General features: G+C 46.1%; 1 protein-coding gene across 1 annotated transcript in view; it reads right to left on the bottom strand.

The window, feature by feature from the left end:
* Positions 1 to 7,097, bottom strand: part of DNAAF4 (dynein axonemal assembly factor 4) — a 38,314-nt gene extending 31,217 nt beyond the window's left edge. Inside the window, exon 1 of the mRNA XM_083183866.1 lies at positions 6,836 to 7,097. Coding sequence (XP_083039992.1) covers positions 6,836 to 7,078 — 243 coding nt within the window. The 5' untranslated portion in view covers positions 7,079 to 7,097. The remainder of the gene's footprint in view (positions 1 to 6,835) is intronic.
* Between the last annotated feature and the right edge of the window lie 8,705 nt (positions 7,098 to 15,802).

The following is a 15,802-nucleotide window of genomic DNA, read 5'->3' as shown; positions in this document are numbered from 1 at the left end:
CGTCCAAGGCTGACCAGCCACGGTGCTCATGGTACGGCCGGGGGACCTTATGTAAAAAGTGTCCCCTGGCTGTGGCATGACACTGCGGGCTGTTGGAGCCCGGTGCTGGTTTCAAAATACGGGGGACCCCCAGATTTTTTGTCCCCCGTATTTTTGGAACCAGGACCGGTCCAAGAGTCCGGGGCTGGTTTCAGAAACCATACACAGATCTCAATGATCTGTGTAGGGTTCTGGCCAACTCGCATATCAGAACCTGGTCTGATTTTTTGGCGAATTTAAGACACATTTCCCAAATTCACATCTCATTAAATATGCGATTTGTATACTTTTCAATGGGAAAACATCTGGATGCGAGTTCCGGCGCGAGTTAAAATCGCACTTTGTAAAAGTGCGATTTCGCGGCAAAATCAGTGATGTTTGCCGTTTTTCGCATCTCATTAAATATGCGAAAATGGGATTTCGGCGGTTTTTGGCGCAAATTTCACCAAAAAACACACATCTCATCCCATAGAATGTCACCCCTAGGATCTATTCATTATCGAGGGCTGATTGGCCTCCATTGCACTACTATATAAGCATATACACTCAACAAATGGCTGCTTATGTTGTCTGTGCAGACATAATAACTGGGCAGCCATTTGAATTTGCTGTAACATATGGTCTGTTGGGTACACGCTGACATATGTCACCCATTCCATTTGTCTGTAGTGCATCAGCGGGTGTGTACAGATGATATGTCTGAGAAGTGGTTCACATACATACCACATCAACCCTGCAGCACAGCAGATATATTGGCACACCTGGCTGTGTTTAGTCCACAGGTTCTCAAAGTCGGTCCTCAGGACCCCGCACAGTGCATATTATTATTATTATTTTATTTATAAGTGTTTCGCAGCGCCGTACAAAGGAACAATACAGGGAGACAAAGCTTGGCATAACATTGAATAAATAACAAAAATACAGTACAAATAAATAGCGCCACAGATCAATACACATTAAGGTGCCCACAGACGCATCAATTATCGAATGCGTTTTGTACTTTTTAAGCACAAATTGCATCTTATGTACAATTATTGGATGGTGTTTATGGGCTTGTGCGATGCGATGCGCGTTCCCGGGAGCCCGATATTGTAGGTCAAAAAAAGTACGTGCTGCGCGTACTTTTTGACTACATCTGAAATTTAACAGTACAAACATGGGTTCATCACATCGCATCGCATCGCATCGCATGCATCCAAGTGCACATCTCATAGCAAGCTGGAAGAAAAATTGTATAGAACCATTGTACAGACAAAAACACATAGCACAGTACAATTGTAGCATCTGTGGGCACCTTTACAGCTTAAATGTAAGTAGTGAGGACTCAATCAACATACAACTAGAGGCTTGATGCCAATGATGGAGAGGAGTATGAGGACAAAGATGGTCACTGAGTGTTTGAGTATAGGAGAGCTGTGAGTGAAATGTGAAGAGAAGTGGGCTTTGACAACAGGAGGGAAGAGGGCCCTGCTCAGAGGAGCTTACAATCTAGTAGGAAGGGGAGACAGATTACAAGAGGTGCAAGCGAGTGGGTGGTGGTTAGATAGCAGGATGTAAAAGGCAAGGGGTCGGAGAACCAGCTGGTTTATGCAGTGGAAGGGTACGCTTTGATGAATAGGTGAGTTTTCAGTGCCAGTTTGAAGCTTTGCAAGGTCGGGGAGAGTCTAATGGAGCGAGGGAGTGCATATTTTGCAGGTCTCCCCACAGAATCACAAGTGAAATCATTAGCTCCACCTGTGGATCTTTTACAATGTGTCAGTCAGTAATGAGTACATCTGTGCACCTGCCGGGGGACCTGGAAAACGTGAACTGTGTGGGGTCCTGAGGACCAAGTTTGAGAAACACTGGTTTAGTCTGACCGCCCATACACTTTCTGCTGGGGAATGACATCTCAACTGGACAGGCACATTTAAATGTTTGTCCAGTTATGACATCAAGCTAGCTGATTGCTACGTGTATATGCACCTGCCAAATGTCAGATAGTTTGGCCAGGTGTATACCCAGCCTTTCCTAGAATCATAAGTACTGTTATTAAGGTCATTGAATTCTGCTGCAGTGGGAAATACAGAACACCCTTAAAGCAGGGACATAATGGTAGCTAATATAAGTGCAGTCATAAAAAAAAGGAGAGATCCTAAACACAGCATTAGTACTGCACAAGGCAAGTGCGAACATATACAGGCTTAAATATATTGAACCCCCCCCCCCCTCCAAAAAAAGAAAATATAAATATTCATATATGTGCATTTGCCGGTTTGCTTATACATGTTACAGGTTTTTACTATTGTTTATTTAGGCTTAATAGGATCTTACATGCCTTGATTAATCTAGAGTAGACCAAACTTGGTACACATACTCTTCCTTGTCCAACTTAAAAGACAAGTGGGTATGAAGTGAAGAAAATTCACGTTTTGTAGGACATGGGACCCAAGCACAAACATAAATATAGAACATTTCATTATATATGTTGTCACGGACCCACCGGTCGCCTGCTCCGATACGTCAATCTGAGCAGCGCCGGCCGTGACTGGGGTTCACTCAGGACACTCGGGTCCTTTCCTTGAGGTACACTGCCACCAGCCAAAACCTGATTTTAGCACCTGAAACTGCGCAAGGGGCGGCTTGGCTCGCCCCTGACCACACAATACAAGATAACAATGGTAACGCTTGCCAGCCTTTCTCTCCTGAGGCTAATGAGTCTTAGGAACACAGAACCAGAACTGGGAATATGTATTATTTATTCCTAGAAATACTACAGAGCTTTAAACAAAATGGTTACAAGACATTACAATGATTTTAAAAGTACACACAACGATTTTTAAATGCAAATTTCAGAAATAAAATAAAAAGGGAAAAAAGACAGAACCGTATCTTACAATCCTGAAGTGGGGGGGTTCTCCACAAGAAATCTCTCGTCGCCTACAGCCTGCTTGCTAGACCCCCAGGTAGTGACACTGACTATAGGGAGAAGAGTCTTATACCCCTTTTACACCAAAATCCCTGGTCGGACCCTGGTCTTTGAACACGGGAGTTTTTAGGGTTGGACCCAGCTTCATACCCCATTTACACAGCACTGTGACCCAGGTCGGACCCAGGTCTGCGCTGTTTACACTGAACCTGGGTCAGCACTGCTTTTCCCTATAGATGACATAAAAAATGTCCATTTTAGGACTGATAAACTGCCATCCAACCTTCCCTCAATGATTTAAAATAAAAATTAAAAGACGTGACAAGTTAGCATTGTTTAATGTTGGTTTGTTTATTTTGTTAAATATTTTTCAAAAAGTTTTATTCATTGCTCAATCATACATAGCGGTATAACAGTGCAGTATCACCCATATGCTCTCCCCAGCCCCTTCCCCTGCAGCAGCAGACCAAAACTCCCATGTGCTCCCCCCAGCCCCCCCAAAAAATAATAATAATAATAATAATAATAATAATAATATAAATGATACTGCATCCAATTATGATTTCTGTGTGCACTGCCTGTATCCTTCCTGACTGCTGTCTTTTGCCACTATAGCGCACTGTGGAAAGGTGTCCTGCGCTTCTGGTATCCTTTCAGCACTACCCGGATGTCCCAACCTGGGTTGGGACCATTTACACTGCCCACGACCCAGGTTCAACCAGTGTTCAACCCTGGTCAGGACCTGGGTAGGAGACCAGTGTTGCTGGACCTGGGTTGGCCCCTTTTACACCAATGCTGACCTGGGTCCGACCTGGGTCCAACCTGGGTTATTCCTTGGTGTAAAAGGGGTATTAGTTATACCTTGCAGACTCCCTCATCCCTCCCACCCTTGGGATTCCACTCTTTCCATGCTGAAGGAGTGTGGAAGGTCCCTGGCAATCTACAGTCTGCTGTTTTCAAAGTGATTGATCCTCTTTCCTTGCATAGCAGACCCACTGATAAGAGATGTTAAGGAAGGGGACAAACTCTAACCTCTTCTTCTGGACCATGGTTTATGAGGGGCTCAGATCTTATCTTACATCCTGACTCCGGAGGAGTCCACAGATGTCACACTGAGGGAATACAGGCCTCAAACTCAAACCAGGGTCACCTACAATTTACATACAAGACATGTCCTGATTCCAATACTCACAGGAGACATAACTATTACACCAATATCAGACATACATTGATTGAACAGATAATCATAACAGGAGGCATACGTTAATTTGATCGATCACCTGATCTGATCGTTACATATGTGTATGAACAGCACCAATCAGTGCAGGGAGGGGAGGTAGGGGCTGCCCAGCGGCTTGGGCAAGACACTGTAATGCTGAAGGTGGGAGTTGCGACTACTAGGCCATAATCTTCATCAACATTTGGCCTAAGGGCTATTTCACACACTCCGGCTCCTGCCGGGCGGCTAAATCCCGCACGGCCAAGAAGCCATGCAGCACACAGCTGTTTAGAACGGAGGGGATGGCCACAGCCCGGCAGCCGTCCCTTCCAGTGGTCGGATCAGGCTGCAACTGGACAGCCAGACCGTGGGCGTCCCGTGTGAATGGACACAATAGTGTACATTAACAACTACTGTGCACAGCACGTGATTTTGCCGCCCGGCAGGAGCCGGAGTGTGTGAAATAGCCCTAAGGCCCATCTAGAATTTAATGCAGGGGCATAACTATAGCACCGCAGCCCCCCAAGTCGCGGGGGGGGGGGGGGCGCTGTGCATGTGGGGGCTGCGGTGCTATAGTAATGCCCCCGCCCCCCATCCCTCGCAGCCTTACTTGTCTGCGCGTCCCGGCTCCCCTCCTGGCTTCAATCAATTCTATGGAGACGGACCACGATAAAATGGCCGCCCCATAAAGCAGACAGTTCTCTGAAACTGTTTGCGGTATAGGGCGGCCATTTTATCGTGGTCCGTCTCTATAGAATTATTAATTGAAGCCAGGAGGGGAGCCGGGACGCGCAGACAGGTAAGCCTGGGGCGATGGGCGGGGGCCCCAAACCAAGCTACGCCACTGATTTAATGTACTGTATGCCATGCTGGCACAGAGGCTGTGTGTAGTGCCATACAGAGGCGGTGTGTAGTGCCATACAGAAGCGGTGTGTAGTGGTATCCAGTCCCTGGGTCGACAATGTCTAGGATGACAGTAACTAGCTTACCGGTGTGATGCCGAGGTAATCTTCACTGCGAGCAGATGTCTGGCAATGCATTAATGGTATTATATACATTTTTCCTCCTCTGTGATGAGAAATATCGCGGCACATCTGCAACGGGATTTCTGCCCATAGACAGCTGAGGAGAATAGGCCCACTGTAATGTATTCATCTGCAGTGCCAAGTGTCTGCGGTCATTGTTTTCTTTTAGAATGGCACACATAGCTGGCATTGCAGCGAATAGAAGCTTGTTGTAGTTCTAATATTCTAACCAAATATTCTAATATATGTGAGCAATGTAACAATTTTAAAGTGTTTTAATATATTTACAATTTTTTTTTAATTGCAACACTAATATCCTTTTTTTTATTATTTATATTACAACCCTTATGAACTGGCAGCCCAAAATAGTACAAATTTTACCACAAACTGACATTGTGTCATTATAAATGCGGTGTTAACACATTTATAATGTCCAAAACACAAAAGGGATGAAAAAAGTACATGCTGCCCATACAGAGGCTGTGTGTAGTTGTATCTGCTCCCTTGGTCGATGCCTAAGAATGGTCAACATACCCTAGGTCAACAATGACAAAAGGTCAACACAAGCTAAAGTTTGAAATGTACAATGTCGACACTCAAGGTCGATATTAGTTTTTTCATGATTTAAAAAAAAATGGCTTGGTTCATACTTTACCATCCAAGTTTGTATAGAGCGGACTATGTAAAAACTGGACCCAGACTACAGTCCGGACCACCGGACAGGACATCAAAATCTGCAGTCCGGAGCTTGTAGGGTCCGGTTCAGGGGGTGTCCTGTCTGGGGGGGGGTCCCTGTGATAGCTATCACCAGGGACATGGGGGAGGGGAGATTACAGCCTCCCCGGGTAGTCCGGACCGTCCGGTTTTTGCTACATGCCCGGACCATACAGGGAGGCTTTATTCTACCCCTCCTCCTATACCTGGTGACAGGTGTGACAGGCAGCCCCCCCCCCCCCCCCCCCCCCCCGGACAGGACCGGAGGTTACAAGCTACAAAATGCAGAGTTTGATGTCCGGTTCGGCGGTTTTGTCCTGGTCCGGTTTTCACCCATACCCTGTATAGAGTTAAATTATAATAGTGCATGGTTGCCTACCTGACCCTCTCCTTCAGGGAGAAAATGCTCTGTTCCTGGAATTCCCTGGTAATGTTTTATTACCATCACCTGTGGTGAGCTAGGTAATTGATAAGAAAGGTGTTTCACCACAGGTGATGGCAATCCTACATTACCAGGGAATTCCAGCAACAGAGCATTTTCTCTCTGAAGGAGAGGGTCAGGTAGGCAACCATGTAATAGTGTGGAGAGCGCAGCAAGGCACTGTGCCCAAAGCATGTGGAGTGCAGCAAGCCATGTGAGGGTACGCAACTTATATGGTGTCCATGTCAACCATGTACATGTCATCCTTTAGCTGGTGACCTTATGTCACTGCCAACCTAGGGTAGGTCGACAGTGACAGGTCAACTCAATGTGTTGACCTAGTCACTGTCGACCATTGGTGGTCAACCTAGGTACTGTCGACCTAGCCATTGTCTATTATCTAAACCAGAACCGTGTGTAGTGCCATACAGAGGCTGTGTGGGGCTGCTATTATCACATAGCTCGGCGCTGTACAGCTGCGGGCGGGCGCCCGGGCCAGCAGCAGGTACCTTGATGTAGTGCTCGGTGCACAGCACGCTGCTCTGGTCGGCTTTCCTGCCCTTTAGCGGGACTGAGACAAACACCTCCTTGTCTGTCTGCTGCCATGTGTGGTCGGTCACTGCAATCGGCATCTTAGCGGCGGGTACCGGGCAGGAGAGGAGACGCCGGCGCTGGTTGCTATGGACAACAGACAACATCCGCTGCTGTCCGGCCGCTTCCTGTGTGACTGCAAGCTGCATGCACCCGTCCATTCTGGGTAGAGACTAGTTCCCGGGCTGCATTAATACTTATGTACTATGAACTGGGAGAGCTCGCCGCTCATCGTGCGGTGTACTCGTTATTGTATTGCCACTACATTATGTAATGAGTGATTGCGGTACGCGCATGTCTGATGTCATCTGATCATAATAAATATTTGCGCTCAAAGTAAAAAACGCCTGCTATAGTTTTGGTCGCAACAATATTTGCCAAAATAGTGAATATACTGAGAATAAAAAAGCCTTAAAATCATGGTGTCCATTAAAATATAAATGCTTACACGTATTATCTTCCTAAGTGAGCATCTGTCTGCATGATTTTTAGATTACACGGGGACCAGTCTGAGGTTCCCATACACGGTGAGATGCGCAGTGCCACATACATCCCATAGCACAGTTCAAAAATGATGTGCTGCACATACTTTTTGAACTAGATCCCTATCACATCACATGCAAATCGCATGCGATGCGATTGCATTAAAAATGCATGCAATGATCACACTGTGTATGGGCACCTTTAACAAGCAACCGTTGTGCTTTAGCAGTTACAGTAACAATATGGCACCATGGCATTGCTATTCCTGTCCATGGCAAACAATAACCCTACCTGGTAAAGCCCAGGGCCGGTGCGAGGCACCGGAGCACCCTAGGCAAGGGGAGCCTCCGGTGCTTGACCGCCCCCCCCCCCCCCCCCCCCTTGGCCGCTGTATAGGAGGAGGGGGGGGGATACACTGGGGTGCTCACCCGCCCCCGATCGTGTCATTTCCTGGGGGTGGGGGGGGGTAAAGGAGGTCGCTGGTGCCACTCACCGCTGCACTGGTCAGGACTCGGGCGTTGGTTCCTTCTTCTGCAGCTGGTGGGGAGACCCGTCCCTAGTCCCTGCTGCAGCCGCTGACTGCCTGGAGATGTTGCCACGGAGGCACTGTTCCCCGCTGACGCCAATGGTGAGGGGCGAGCGGCAGCTGGGACCAGTGCCTCAACACCAGCGGTAGCAGCGCTAGGCAGCCATCGCCAGCAGCAGGGACCAGGGACGGTTTTTAGAATGGTGCTGGGAAACTAGAGATAGCTATTCCCAGCACCTGCTGCTGCCACAATTATATTTGATTTAAATGTTGGGCTGAAGAGGCGCCCTCCAGTGGCCGGCGCCCTAGGCAACTGCCTAAAGCTGCCTAGTGGTAGCGCCGGCCCTGGTAAAGCCACTATGCTCATCCTTTGGCGGATTTATGGGCCACAGAACTGCAGCCCTCCCCCGGAAAATATGCCACTGTGCGAGTAAGCCAGTGCAGTCCGTGACTGCTCTAGTTTCACTGTGAAAGGCAGTGACTTTTTATTGGAGAACCTACCTGCCAATCACAGACCCTACCTGCAGTCCCATTGGGAGGTGTTCCCTTTGGAACTGCCAGTCCAGGCTGCAATAAGCAAAGAGTTAGCTTCCCATGAGAAGTCACTCCTTGCTTATCCTGCAGCCCAAACCAACTTCTATGGGCTGCAGCCAATGCAGTCCAGAGAAGCCGGAGTTTGCCCACACGCAGTCAAGTCACCGATTGTGCGCATGCACATCCCAGCACCTGTTAGTTTCATTACGCAGGTCCCAGAACCTGACCAGCAGCAGCAGGGGCTCTTCTCCAGCGGGCTAGGCCACATGGCAGCTGCAGCACCCCTACTCAACATAGGTATTAGATGCCGCTGAACACAAAACATTTATCTGTAATGACAACATTACACATTTAAGTTTTATAATAAAAAAAAGGTTTTACCAAAGAAGGCTATTTTATATATTATTATGGGTTGATTGTCAATTTAAAACTTAACTTTTATTAACTTTTGCAAAACATAGAACACACAAGGGTGTTGGCTCAATAATGTAATAAAATTATTTTATTTGTCTAAACTCTGGAATAATTCCAAGGTTGCTGGGAGCAGCTTCCCTGCCCGTGTCCGCTTAAGGGAGATGGGCAGGGAGTGGGGCAGACTGGGGGGGGGGGGGGGCTGCTGGAGTCCAGCAGAGGGCAGCAGAGTGCTCCGACAGAACGGGACAGGCGTGCGTCTCTTGCACGCGCACCCCTTCTGTCAGCTGGCTCGCAGCAGCGATTGGCGATTCTATCACCAGGAGCAGCTCCATTGAGAGCTGCTCCATATATATATGAAAAAGACTGCGCTGAAAAGACACTTACTGAAAAAAATTGGTGCCATTATCCTCAAAAAGTATGTCATGAATATTTATTGCACAAAATTAAAAACCATGTATAAAATTATGATTTTAATATATATATACACATATACAGATAGAATGTTGATGCGGCCCGGCACTCTCCTCCTAGTTTTCAGGTGCCCCTCCGGAGGGGAATGAGTAGGAAATAAATGCAGACTGGCACTCCGGGGTCTTTGAAAAAAAAAAGTGTTGTATTCACAGCAACAAAACCAACGTTTCGGGGGTGGTCCCCCATTGTCACACACCTTGTCAAAGGGGGACCACCCTACAACTAATTTCGGCGGCACCAGGGGCTTTATTTTGGTTCATTCTTTCTGACAAAATCCTTCTTAGATGGACAAAACCATGTGCACTGCAGGGGGGGGCAGATGTAACATGTGCAGAGAGAATTAGATTTGGGTGAGTAATTTTGTTTCTGTGCAGGGAAAATACTGACTGCTTTATTTTTACACTGCAATATAGATCTCACTTTGAAGTAAAACCCCACCCAAATCTAATTCTCTCTGCACAAGTAACACCTGCCCCACCTGCAGTGCACATGGTTTTGCCCATCTAAGAAGGATTTTGTCAGAAAGAATGAACCAAAATAAGGCCCCAGGTTGTCAGAAATAAAGAGTCTTACGCAGTTTGGTGATCAAACGTTTTCGATGTTATTGAAACATCTTCATCAGGATTACTCTTTATTTCTGACTCCTGGTGCCGCCGAAATTCATTGTTGTATTGGGGGACCTCTCTGGTCTTCAGGCGGGCACCGGAGCAAAGCTACTACTGTGATGATTGGAGTGCTGTCCCACCACAAACACAGGATATATTCATATCTATCTATCTATCTATCTATATACAGGTCGAGTATCCCGTATCCGAATATCCGTTATCCGAATTATTCCGAAATACGGACATTCCAGAAAGTGAAAAAAAAAATTTTTTTTTGCTAAAAACTCACTGGGGACATATGTAACAGCATCACTGGGGACATGATATGTAACTGGCACTATATATGTGCAAGACAATGATTGCTTGGCATTCAAATTCAGTGCTGAGATAGTACACACATTTTGTTTCACGTTTTGATACCTTGTTTTTTGAACAAATAAAATATGTTTGTGTGTATTTTATGTGGTAATAAAATATATTTGTGTGTATATTATGTGTTTATACAGCATAAATGCAAGATACTTCAAAATACATCATTGAAATATTAAAATATTCCGAAATACGGAATAATCCGTTATCCAAAATTCTCCTGGTCCCGAGCATTTTGGATACGGGATACTCAACCTGTATAATGATTTTATATATCCATTTTTTATATACATATATATTTTAATATTTTTTCTTATATGTGTTACGATCCCTTTGTATATGGTGTTTAATAATGTGCAATAAATATTCATGATATACTTTTTGAGGATAATGGCACCAATTTCTTAATACTGTTAGTGTTACTTTTCAGTGCAGTTCTTTTCTTTGCATATATATCATTGTTGGGGAGTGACACTCCCATATTTGTGTACTGTTGCTTGGCAACACAGCTCTTCTCTCAGCGCACCTATTTGATAACTTGTTATCAAACCTTTTTTTGCATTTACTAATAGATATAGAATTGTCTTTATTTTTCATAGGACACGCCACTCGTAACTGACAGCAAAAATTTGACGCATGCATCAATAAAAAAAATTGTAGGGAAATATTCCAGAATAAAGACAAATACAATAATCTTATTAAATTATTGAGTAGATAACCGTGTGTCATACTTTAGCAAAAAGTTAAAAGATACGTTTTAAATGGACAATAAACCCATAATAATACATAAAAGCAGCACACGTAATTGGGCAGCACGGATGGTGTAATGGTTAGCAAAGTATTCAGTGCAAGCTGTAGCTGCTGAGCTATTCCTATATTTTATTGTTTTCTATAATTGATACTGTCAACAGCTCCTATATATCAATGGGCTGTAAGGATGCATAGCGCAGAGTAGCTTGTTACAACGGTCATCTTGTTTCAGTTGTAATGTAAAATTAATGACAATATTTTCTATTGGTCAGAATGAAGTGTAAGCGAATACCAGTTATCTTGAGACCAGGATATCAGTCTCAGGCTTCCTAGGCTGCCACTGTGACTAAGGATATAAAGATTTTATATTGCCGACAGTAGATAAAAGACAGATTATCTAAGCAGGGGTGAATTTAGGGGTCAGGTCCCTCCCCACTATGTCACTGCACCCTTCATGCTGTGTCTTTCTGCCTGCCAATGCATCACCCAACCACACTTTCCCTTCACCACCTGTTACTGACTATTAACCCTGCACTTCCTCACCAGCTACAAAATAATAAAGTCATAATGACACAAAAAGAATAAACTGTCCTCACTTGGCCATGGGTATAGCAGGTCTCTCAAGCAAGTGAGAATGCAGTGCCACCCCCAGCATGTGTCACGACTAGGCACGTGCCAAATTAAATTCACCCAGTGGCGTAACTCCCAGAGGCAATGGAGACATTGGCCACCGGGCGTTAGCCACAAGGGGGTCACAGAGGGCCTTATTCTGGTCGATGCGTACTTTCCCGAATTCTTTCGGATGGCGTTTTTTAGCCGTCTGCGCATGCGTGGGCAACGCTATGCGCATGTGCCACGCATGGTCTCCGTACTTGTTCGCACTAACACCGTACAGAAATGTGCACCGCATTCACTCGTGAAATATGGGTGTATTATGGCCGTCATTCGGAACTACACAGGGGCGTAGTTTCAAAGTGGGCTAAACTGGGCGTAAACATGGGCGTACACGAGGGAGTGCACTCATTCTGGTAGGCGTGCATTCGGACAGCACACCGAATGCACGCGAACCAAAATGCAAGAATTATGCGGTGTCCATAAGCAAGTATTTCTTTGCGGACACCACTCGGTCATGCGCTAGGCAATCGGAAGGCCCAATCAGTACGGGCGCACCTCAACCAATGTCAGCTGAACACAATACAATCCACTCCTTTACTCATTAATTACACTCTTCTCATTGCTTCAATTGGAACCATTGCAGCTTAAATGGACCATTACTAAACACACAAATATATGCTGCAGTTTTGACACACATTTACACTGCAACCAATGGACAGAACTTACTATCACTAATATAAATAGACATGTCACTTCTACATTTACCAATAAAACCACACATTTAGGGGTTCAAAATATAAATTTATTATAAGAACGTCAAACAGAAAATGGAAAAAGCATGTTTTTGGACACATGCAACAAATTAAAAGGTACCATACCAGGAATGTACAAAAATAAAACAAAATAAAACAATGTATTTTTGACATACATAGCCACAGCTGAATCATTAGGAACACATTAGGTGGCTTCACAACAAAAGTATAGCAACAACACTTCAAGTACAGCAGACAGTAATGGTAGCCGAAAGAGGGCAACAGGGGAACCAAACAAGACATTCGAACCGAGGGCAAATGTGGGTACCCTCTGCACGGGATTGGACACAGGAAGCTGACACACACAGCTCAATGAAAGATTTGGGAAGACATAAGGGTGGAGATTAATGCTGACACAAGTTCATTTGCGGGCACGTTTGGCCCTGGTAGGCTCCTTGCCACGTGCAGCAGCGCCACGGCCACGTTGGGATGGTGGCACAGGTGGAGCAGATGCTGGTGAAGGGGGGGATGGTGTACCCCCTCTGCCAGCAGGGAGTGCTGGTGGTGGAAATGCACCAGAAACGGATGACAATAGGGCCCTATTGCTGGAAATTAGCTCCACCATAAGCTCATTATGGTGGAGGAGGAGGTCATTTTGGCGCAGGGCTTGATCTTCCAGCACCTGCAGGCTGGCAGCTATGGACTGCTGGGTGCCAGCCATGGCCTGCTGGGTCTCAGCAATAGCCTGCTGGCTCCCAGCTATTGCCTGCTGGGTGCTGACAATACCCTGCATGACCTCGTCGGTCCTACGCATCCGCTCTGATGCTAACTCTCCCTGCTGGTGAATCTGCCCAAGCATCTGCAACCACCTGTCGTAATCCGTTGTGGCTGCCACTGGTGGCAGGTGCCACAGACTCCTCCACCTCCTCAAGAGATTCTTGACCAAACGGTGGGGATGCTGGTAAAAGAGAAAATTACAATTACAACACATTCCAAGAAAATTACTACCAACTACTTATGCCATGCCAAATAATTACCTTCAACAAAAGCAGCAAAGACTTCCACTGGGGCCTCGCTATCCATGTTGCTCACCCCCCGGACCTCCTCTATAGCAATACAGCACTCGGCCATCTCCTCCAGGGGGGTGAGCTTCAGGTGGCCTGGCATGGGGCCAGCCCCAGAGGTGTGGCTGTGTTCCCACCGTTTGGTCAGTTTCTTCTTGAGGTTGGTTTTGAAGTCGTGCCACCTGCAATCAAAATTTACATATTACTACATGTCACTCCTCATGTTTGCTGTAGCAGCCATTGCAATCTGCAACAGATTACAACATGTGCTTCATTCCACATAACTTACATAATATTAAACTATAAAACCAACCCTTAGAAGATACATTCACACTCACCCTACAATAACTATAGACTAAGTGACATGGCAATCATGTCTGTTGCTCCTAGCAACGTGACCGACCATTTACCAACTCCATCTAACATCTAATTAAAACATTACTGGTCTTGTACTGCTCAAATGTAACACACATGAACTTGCCTCTTCTTTACGTGCTCCGCCTCACGAACTTGTGGAGCTACCGCATTAATCTCCACAGTTATGTCCTCCCAAATCTTCCATCTCCTTGTGTGTGTCAACCTGTCCTGTGGACACTCTATCCAATCCCGTTCACGGGGTACCAGTATGGCAAGCTCCTGCGGTTCGAATGCCATGTTCCTGCTGCTTGGTTCCTCTGTTGGCCTCTGTTGGCCTCTTTCGGCCACGGCCATGGCCACCTGTCGCTGTACTTGAAGTGCTGGCCAGGCTACTCTGTTGGGAAGCCACCTGCTGTGTTCCCAATGATTCTGCTGAGGCAGAAGATGGCCCAGCTACAGATTGGGCTGATGTTGCTGGGCCAGCTGGCTGCTCTTCTCCCACTGGCTGGTCTGTGGTGAGGGGCACATAGGAGGTGCTGGAGTCCAGGCGAGCAAAGAGTTCCTGGCACTCCTGGTCTCCCTCAGATTGAGATCCAGCCATGTTTGCAACAACATTTTGGTTTTCTAGCACACCTTTATATACTATTTCTGTCATTGGCGTACATCAGCCACACCCTGCGTTCTTTGCGGCAGCGTTCCGTACGGCCGCGTACACCGTGCGGCGCATAGGCCATGCCCATACCAGCGGACAAACAAAAGTACAAAACCAGGCATACTTTCAAAGTCTGATTTAGTACTTATTTGCAGATTTGAACACCAATAAACACCCACAACTGTGGCCAGACATGAAATCTATATGTGATTGTTCATTTGTACTGTGCACTTGTTTGGTATGTACAACAAATGACACTAACCCATTCCATATGTTAATCCAGTCCACCACTCAGGCAATAGTAATCAGTGCTTGCATCCAAATCACATGTGAAAGGTCTCTCAATACTGCCTTGATGCTAGGTATATTTCATTCCACATCTCTAGTGTGGGCCGGTAGAAGGTAAGTGTTTACATGGCACCATGGCCTAATATTGGGAAAAGGTCTTGCACTATTTGCTATGTTTCTGGTGTATAGCTTTCACACTAATAAAGCTGTCTATTGTAGTACCTTGTAGAGTTATGTGTAACTGGATAGTGTTGCACACTATTTCACCTGTTGTTTTCAGCCATGTTTGGTGAGTATAATGGTTTCCCAACTTCTTTCACCCTGTCTGTTTTGTACATACTAAGTTATGCCAAGGTCAGCTCTGCGATGCAAAGCTACAGCAAGTGTTGTTTTACGATGCAACGTTTTAGCCGTCTGTTGGGGCGCATACACGCTGTTAATGTAAAAATGAACAATAAAGTTAATACCAAATAGCAGTCTGAACAACCAATTACAGGACATGATTGCTTGTATTGTGCCATTGCTAAGATGGCGGCCTATGGGAGAGCAGCCCCATTTTCGCCCGTGGAGCTCAGGGCACTGGTCTCCGTTATGGAGACCAGGCTGGGGCGTGCGGGCCCATTTATCACAAACCGGCAGAAGCGTCATGCTTATGCCGCGGCCCGCCGCCGCATATTCGCCCGCACCCAGGTGCGGAGGACCATCGCTCAGCTGGAGTGGCGATGGTCAGATCTGAGGCGTAGACAGTCAGATTTGCTCCAGCAAATCAGGGCCAGGATTGCGTGATGTGAGTGTTTACACATTAAATGGCCATTTGTACATTATTGCTTACATGACCTTTTTTAAGCCAATAAGGTAACCTGGCTGATCATGAGTTAAACATGGCATACACTATATGTGTGCTACTTCCTGTTTGACATCCTGTAATGGGGATATAATATGTAATTGTCTAGGAGTATTGTTTGTGATGCATACAATGGGCCAAATGTCACATCATAACTGCCA

The sequence above is a fragment of the Crinia signifera genome, chromosome 4 (genome assembly GCF_055691185.1).
Source record: "Crinia signifera chromosome 4, ASM5569118v1, whole genome shotgun sequence".
Classification (NCBI taxonomy): Eukaryota; Metazoa; Chordata; class Amphibia; order Anura; family Myobatrachidae; genus Crinia; species Crinia signifera.
Note: the sequence above shows the minus strand (reverse complement) of the source record. Positions and strands in the feature narration are given on the sequence as shown.